Source organism: Camelus bactrianus, chromosome 16 (genome assembly GCF_048773025.1).
Source record: "Camelus bactrianus isolate YW-2024 breed Bactrian camel chromosome 16, ASM4877302v1, whole genome shotgun sequence".
In the NCBI taxonomy this organism is placed as follows: Eukaryota; Metazoa; Chordata; class Mammalia; order Artiodactyla; family Camelidae; genus Camelus; species Camelus bactrianus.
This window is the reverse complement of record NC_133554.1, coordinates 17,693,919-17,701,765: the sequence shown is the minus strand read 5'-3', so window position 1 is coordinate 17,701,765 and position 7,847 is coordinate 17,693,919. Positions and strand designations below refer to the sequence as shown.

Genomic DNA, 7,847 nt, shown 5'->3' with positions numbered 1-7,847 from the left:
AGAACCTAGGTCAGTAAGGTGTCTCCCCTTAACAATACTACCTGCACGCCAGGGAGCAGTCAGTGCCCGAGGTCTCCTGCCATATTTAATTAAAGTCCTTGAGAGATTGCCTTTTCTTGGAAATGCTATGCTAGGTTTGTTTTGTTTTGCTTTGTTTTTCCAAGGATTAAGAAACGCTTCATGCTTATCTTCCCACTCTAGGGAAGTCATGAACCAGGGATATTTCTGGCTTGAGTTCTGGGGCAGCATCCTAGCTTTCTGAAGAACAGTTAAATATCCACAGAATTCAAGCAGTAACCTCATTTGCATCCTATTAGAACTAATTCATTTAAGCAGCCTGTGAAGCCACACAGTGCCGGGCATATAGCTGGTGCTCAAAAATATGTCAAGCAAATATTTGACAATATTCAAAACATTCGATAAATATCTCACCCACATTTAACAACATATTATAAAATTCCTGACCCCAGGCATTGATTTCCTAACTGTAATGGCATAGAAAACTTTTTGACTATAGTAAATATAATTAATATTGTTCTTCAGAAGTCATGAAAGAAAAAGATGTGATAAAAATAAAAATCTTTTCATTAAGTTAGGAAGAAGCAATGTGTGCATTTGAGAAAAATACACTTGACGTCGCAAAAGAGGCAAGGAAGACGGGCAGCTTAGACTCGCAGTAACAAGAGCTAAGCAGGAGCAAGCATTTAAGAAGTTTCAGCAGCAATGAGTATTTATTATTTTGAATGAAATGTACATTAAACTTTAATATAAAAATCATCAAAAGTGCGATATTGGATTACTTTAATATTAATTTATCCCCCCATGTCACCTAGTAGCTACACCTTTCACCTTTTTTTAACTTCTGACTTATCATGACAATCATCTAAAAACTGTCCAATGTTAAAACATAAAAAATATTAGGTTATTCTTCAAGAAAAGTACCACCAGTGATGAGTTACTGAGAGTGAAAAATAAAACAGTTGCCAGGAAATCAACTTACTGGGAAAAAAATTATCACAGAATTTCATAGGAGTGTGCAAAGTTCAAGGCAGCTTAGACCCTCAGCAGAATGTCTTTATGATACAGCATCTTAAAAGTGTGGGTTATTTCTTCTGGAGGCAGGTCGCTGGTGTGCTAGAACTGTCCATCTTTTCATCTTCTCTTGCCTGCTTTCCAAGGTGAATCAGACGTTGTCTAAGGCCACGTACCTCCCGTGACCCCTAAAACGTTTAATGTAGAGAAAAAGTTGATTTTTCAGTCTCAGAAATAGCCCTTAGAATTAAGTTTGTCATGAAAGAAGACACCAGACGAGAACCCCTCCACCCCCAAGGCACCCCCATGCCTCTCGTCTGTGGCAATGCAAGTCCATCCTCTGCCACACCAGCCCTGGACGCACTGGCTGATCAAGTGAGAGTAGGCTTTTCAGGCCACACACCCCGTTTGGTCTCATTCAGTCCTAAGCAAACAAGCTTCTCTGATTTGCCACGAGAGCCGTCTGACTCTCCCGTCTCTTGGCTTTCTTGCTCCTCTGTCGCACCTTCCAGCACAGGGCGCTGGAGGCTAACAAAAGAAGTCCTGACGACAGAAGGACCAGGCCTAAGATGGAGATGATGGAGCCATGAGAATTGAAGCTGTAAGCCACGGCCGTGACCACGATCCCGGCGATGAGGACCACCACGGCGAAGGGGATGATGCAGCGGTAGCAGGAGAGCTCGGCGCCCCCCGTGGCGGCCGTCAGCTGAATCTCACTGACCAGGGGAACCATGGTGACCACTACCTCTCTGTTAGGGCTCTTCTCCATTGTCCCTGGCTTGGGGGACTTTGGGGTTCCCACGGTCTCCTTAACGGGCTCTTCGGTCATTTTTACAGTGGCGTTTCCTAGCTGAGTTCACAGACTAACCTGGGCCGTCTCACCAGGGCCAAAGCTGTGGAGAAGACAGGAGATGTCAGCTAAATGCATCAGAGTGAGCCCTGCAAGTCAGAGTAGAGAGCTGGGGGAAACACCACTGTGTTCTTTTCTAGGAGGCATGGATGCACGTGAAAATCAACTTTAATATTTTTTCCCTGATTGTTTGCCTTCTCTTTGTGTTGGGCAGAAAGTGACATAAAGCAGAAAAACCATAAAGAAAGGGAAGATACAAAAAGCAGGAAGCACTTTACAGCACTTAATACACTCTGGCGGTCTACAAATGTTTTACAAGCTTCTCTGCTTTGTCTATTGCTTCTCTTTCCTCCAAACACACAGAAAAGCCTCAATCCTATTCCAAAATCAGCCTCATTCAAGAGGAGAACACGTTATAAACGGCACTTTGCACAGTCCGTTCCACACTCACAGCACCTTGGACTCTGCCAATGTTTCCGGGCATAACATGCATTCTTTCCAAACTGTCGCCCATTCACTGTGCATCAAATCAATGTCAAAATCAGCAGCCAGTGTACAAATGATGTTCTTTTACATCAGTCGACAGTCAGCAAGTCTTTATTGGGGTAACTATCAAATACAGTGCAACACGCATCCTGGGTCCACGGTGGGGGCACAGTTTGGCAAAAATTCAGTGACAGTAAGGTTAGGATTTGTGATCCAAAATGTAGCAATATCCTCTGATCCATTTGAAAAGGAAAAAATAGGAAAAAACATTTCAACAACTTCATAGGACATAATTTTGTGCTCTTTTATGATAAAGATAAAATCAACTGTTAAGTAATTAGCTGGCAGTTCATAAGTTTCCCAATAAACTCAACAAGGAGTTTTGATATTATCTGTACCACGACATGTTTTTAAAAATAAGCATACTCGATTTTCAATAAAGATTTACAAGTTCATTTTTACACCATGCTTCTGTATACAAAAACTTGCTGAGATGCACCTTTCTAGACATTTTGAACCTGAACATTTCAGGATGAAATCTGAGACCCTTGTTCAAAAGCATCTGTTTGAAATGCCATCTGTGAGAAATCAGGGAACACTCTTGTCTTGCTCAGACATGGTCAGTCATTCTCTTTTGTCCTAGAGAAGTGATCTAGCAGCTAAAGGGCTGAGCCGTTACAGTTACTGAAAGCATTTAAAGGAAGATACTGGAGACAGTTTCAGTGAGATGAGTATTTTGATCATACTAAGCATCCACTGAAAACTAATTCAACCCCAAATCAAACCACATAGGTTCTCCCTTGCCCTGGGGGAGTCAAAATATCACACCCTGGGCAACGAAGCTAAAAGTTAAGAGCTGCCTATTTGCATGTAATTTTCAGTCACCAAATTAATCACTGCTGTTCCATGATACCTAAATACTGGCTAGGCCAGTAAAAGGATATTTGAGATTCTGTCCGAAAGAAAAAAAAAATCTTCACACTAAAGATGAGACTTCGGCTCTGTCCCCAAACGACTTACTTACACATACCTCCGACAGATGCAATCCATGACCAGGGAGACCACTGGACTTGGGAGAGAGGGAACCGCAGCCTGTGAGCTCCTCCGGCAACTTCTGGGAAGAGCGCTTGTAACAGCACGTCTGTTAATAAATTGACAGCACGAGGCTCTCCTCTGGGGAAAAGAAAAGACAGAAAACACTGGACTATACAGTTGGCTTTAGATCCCGGAGCTCTTTCTTCGACTCTACCTCTTCCTAAATGACGCTTGTCTTTCCCTCTCTCTCTTTTTATTTCCTCCCCTGCCGGATTGCCCCTCCCTGCCACTTTTTTTTTTTTCCTTCGTTCTTTGCTTTGGCTTCCCCCAGCTCTACTCAGAGACTTGATAAGTCAGAATCACTCTAGAGTCCCCAGAGACAGAAGCCAGCTTTTACTTTTATTTCTCTTGCAGCAGTTACTGAGTACACCGCTTTGCGTTACTCATTTTTTCCCCAGCCAACCTCCAGATCTTCCTCCCACCCAGCAGGCATTTTCATAAGAAAATCCCCGAGTCAGCGTTGCAGATCCAGTGGAGGGGACACAGCCGAAGGGACAGACGCTTTTAGGGCATCAGGAACAGCTGTGAAGTCATCGGGCAGCTGAATCCAGCCTCTAAACCAGCAGAAACCCATGTTCCTAGGTTTCCCAAGAATTATTTATTCATATATGTGTGCTGGTCATAGAAAACTTTCTTAAAATCCCCCTTATTTGATGCTAATTCATTTAGGAAAGAGGGTGGGAGATACAAATATTTGTGGTTAAGGGGGAAAACCAGTCATCCTGATCTAAACAGGATGATTACTCATGCTAGGAAGTGAGTGACTTTGGTGATGCCGAAATCATCATCATCACCATCGCTGTCATTTACAGAGCATCTATTATGCGCATGGCACATGCAAGGTGCATGCATTAACATGAATTCTCACTGGTTTACAAATGAGTGTATAAATAATTTATAAATGAGGCTCAGAGAGGTTAAGTAATCTGACAAAGGTCACACAGAAAAAGAGAAACCTTTGGTTTGAATGCTAGCCTTTAATGGGCACCTAAATCAGATGGGGAACTTGTTAAATGTAGATTCTGATTTAGCAGATCTGTAGCAAACTCCTGTCTGATGCCAATCTGCTGCTCTCTGACCCATTTTCAGGAGCAAGACATTTGAAACATTCAAACATATATGGCTTGATATGTCACACTCTCAAACAATAAAGTTAAAGGTCTATTTCCCACTCCCTCGCTCCGATGGACTTAGAGCTTTAGACTTTCTTACAAATAAGCTATTTAAAAATTTAAAGCCCCAGATTGTCTTCCTGGGGGGAAATGAGATAATACTGGGTGACAACTTAAGCTCGTTCCTATACTTCTGTAGCTAAAAGTTATCCATCCTCTATTTTTTAATCTGTTCAAGTTTGAATAACTTTTTCCCAATTGATATAATTAATACTACAAGTATAAATTAAATCTTGAAAGAGATTTGTTTTCTTCTCTCTCTTGAGTTGTTCGCTTTGTCTAGCTCTGACAGAGGGCATGGATATTCTGACATCTCTCCTCCATTCCACAATGGTCTGCTCTTTCTGACCTTGTCCAGTAACAGTACCTTGGTGATATTGTCATAAAAGGAGAGGGTCCAGAAGTCCGTTTTTCTAGGATGGAAACCAGAGAGAGGGCTTCATCATTAAAAAAAAAAAAAAAATTGAAGTTGGAAAGTTCCTATATCCTGGCTAAGTGCGGGGAGCCTAGCCTGCTGAGGAGGATGAGTGCCTGGTGGGCTTCTGGCCATCACTATCCTTGAACGTCTAAAACGGGGGTGTAAAGGGACACAGCCATCATCCAGGAGGAGTGCTGTCACCTGGTGTTTGAGATAGGGGATAATTAGAACCAGCATGTTTCAGCACTTGCCAGCAAAGCCCTGGGAAGATGGGGATACGGGGGCCACTAGTTACATAATCAGAGGTTCTTGCCAAGCTCCTTATGAGAGCACCAGTCTTCCCACTGGGAACTGCGGCCTTTGGAGGCAATTCCTCTCTGCTTCCTAGCAGGGGCCCCTTCCCCATCTGCCAAATAATCCAATAACCTCACTGAAGCTCTGAATATCACCTTAGCCTGTTGAAGATCATGTTCCCCCACTGCCAAAGGCAGAGGTAGATGATTTGAACTTATTCCAGACAGAAGCCGGAGGCACCTTTTTCCCACAGTGAGCTTTTGGCTGAATTCATAATGAGGGGCAGTGAATGTATCTGTGTGCTGGGAGCACAGCTGGTCTGTCATTATTGCTCCTAATACCAAAGCTTTCTTTAGCCTTTTCAGGCTTCAGATGCTACATTCACCTTAATTCTTCTTAACAGTGTGCACATCTGCCCCACTACACAGATGCGCATCCCCAGACTCTAAGTAGACAGCTGATGTTTGTACTGATAAATACAGAGAAGTAGAAAGCTTAGGCATAAAGAAGAAATTGTATCTAAAGAACAGATAACTCTCATTATACCCTTGAACGCCTGCAGTTTTAAGTGACTTTTCCATCTTCAAGTTAAAATTCAAAGATAATTCCTAGTGATCAACCCCTGAAGTCTTTGAATGATTCCCCCACTCCTCCTCTCCGTGTCTATAAGATATTAAACACTCCTCGGAATGCTTTAAGGGACACCTGCCCACAAATGCAAAATTTCATCCACAATGCAACCAGCTTGCTTTCTGCCAGCCTTATTTCAGAAGGGAGAGGAAATCTTTCTGGTTCTTTTTAAACACATGGCTCCAGAAGATTCCTTTAAGCTTAGAGAACTTTTCAGAAAGCTTCCAATTCATGAATGAAATCTATATTCCCCCCACCGCACCCCACCCCTCCGTAGACATTTAACATTTCCCTCCCAGATCTTTCAAAAACCAAGGCAAAGATCCTTACCTTTCCCAGCCAGAATTGGACTGAGACAGCTGCCAGCTCTGGCCAACAGCTACCCAGAGAGGGGGATGCAAATCGCTGCACTAGGGACCGTGAACAAAGTACTCAACAGGCTTACACACAATTAAGGGACCGGAGAAAAATTGGTGAGAGGAAATCCCTTAAGCGCTACTGTTATTTTCTTCTATGACAAATACAATCCACTTTATTTTTTTTTAAAGGGAACCAAGTTTGGAAAGTGTCCTCCTTTGTTTTTCTTTCTTTGTATCCTCATTCAGGCTTTCATTTTCAAGGTTTTTCCCTAACCAAAGCCACCATTCTGATCCTATCCCTCTGTAACACTGTTAACCTGCAGAAAAGAATTTGTAACCCTTATTCTGTACTTCTAGGAGGCTGTGGAGTGGGGGGAGTATGAAAGGGGGGAGTGAGAAAGCAAACTAATTTTTTTTCACCATAATATGTAAGTAATGAGAGGAATAAAAGAAGAAAAGGATTGATGGCGGAATAGTATTTGGCGCCTTGCGTGGGCAGTCTCCGTAAAGCCAGAGGAGAGGTCCTATGAGCGCTGTCCATCAGAGGGCGACAAGGCACCATGGAAACGGTGGTACACTAGACGATCACATCACTGAGCGACCCAGGCAACCTTCCACCAAAGGCATCTTAAAGAGCAGGGTTAAGAACACTCACTGTTCTGGAGAAAACTCCCCCAAATTTGGAAACAAAAATCTCATTTTACTTAGAAACAAGCCAGAAACAAAGTTATTTGAGTGAGCGAGGTACAGAAGTGAAGGAGGAAGATGGCGAGTACCATGACAAAGATTTTTGCCTCTTTCCCTTCAGGAGGCACCAAAGGTTCAGTTTCCCAATTGGAGAGGGTAACATTTTGATTTTGCCACTGGGTAGACGCCGTTGAAGACCTAAGAAATTTCTCCTTTGGGGACACACACACACTTTTCATTTTGTGAGGAGCAAACCCATGTCCATTTGATTACTCGCCCATATTTACATATTACAGTTTGCTTTTGCTTGGTGTGGTTGAGTTGGTTCATTCCTAGCAGCCCTGAAGATGCCAGCTCCTCCTGGCCCTCTGTCCGTCCAATCACCACATGCCTTTAATCTCGGTCATCACCTAGTCCAATTGGATTCAGTGAGATTCAGGAAGCTGGCCAGTTTTTCTCCTTTCCAATGCTTCTTTTAAGGGTGTGTCTGCATTTCTGCTCTGAAATCATGGACATTTGGGGGAAGCGATCTGTGCTTGTGTGTTCATTCTGGATAACAGGCTATGTTATTACTCCCCCCTCTCCCTGCCCCAAGGCACTTCTCTTTGAGGTCTAGGACTTTAAATAGAGAGATCTGAAAGTACCAAGTGGAATAACAGGTATGCCTTAAATCTGTATTTTACTATCTGCTGATCAGTTTCCAATTACCCAAAACTCATAACATCCAGGTGGATACAGAAAGGAAAACACACCTCCTGGTCACCATTCTCTTACCCATTTTGTCCTGAGTCACTGTGAAAGATCGCAGAAACACTTAAAAAAAA

At 42.9% G+C, this 7,847-nt stretch overlaps 1 protein-coding gene across 4 annotated transcripts; it reads right to left on the bottom strand.

Annotated features, from left to right (window-relative positions):
• Positions 1–703: 703 nt before the first annotated feature.
• Positions 704–6,407, bottom strand: TMEM100 (transmembrane protein 100). Of its 4 annotated transcripts, XM_045513793.2 has the most exons (4): positions 6,308–6,382; positions 5,003–5,048; positions 3,399–3,541; positions 704–1,925 (listed from the first exon to the last, which is right to left on the bottom strand). In XM_045513793.2, exon 4 carries the CDS (start codon positions 1,859–1,861, stop codon positions 1,457–1,459), a length of 405 nt encoding a protein of 134 aa, XP_045369749.1. In that variant the 5' UTR covers positions 1,862–1,925; positions 3,399–3,541; positions 5,003–5,048; positions 6,308–6,382; the 3' UTR covers positions 704–1,456. The 4 variants fall into 4 exon arrangements, with proteins under 4 accessions (XP_045369749.1, XP_074198864.1, XP_010949395.1 ...); XM_074342763.1 differs by lacking the exon at positions 5,003–5,048 and having other exon boundaries at positions 6,308–6,407; XM_010951093.3 differs by lacking the exon at positions 6,308–6,382 and having other exon boundaries at positions 5,003–5,068.
• Between the last annotated feature and the right edge of the window lie 1,440 nt (positions 6,408–7,847).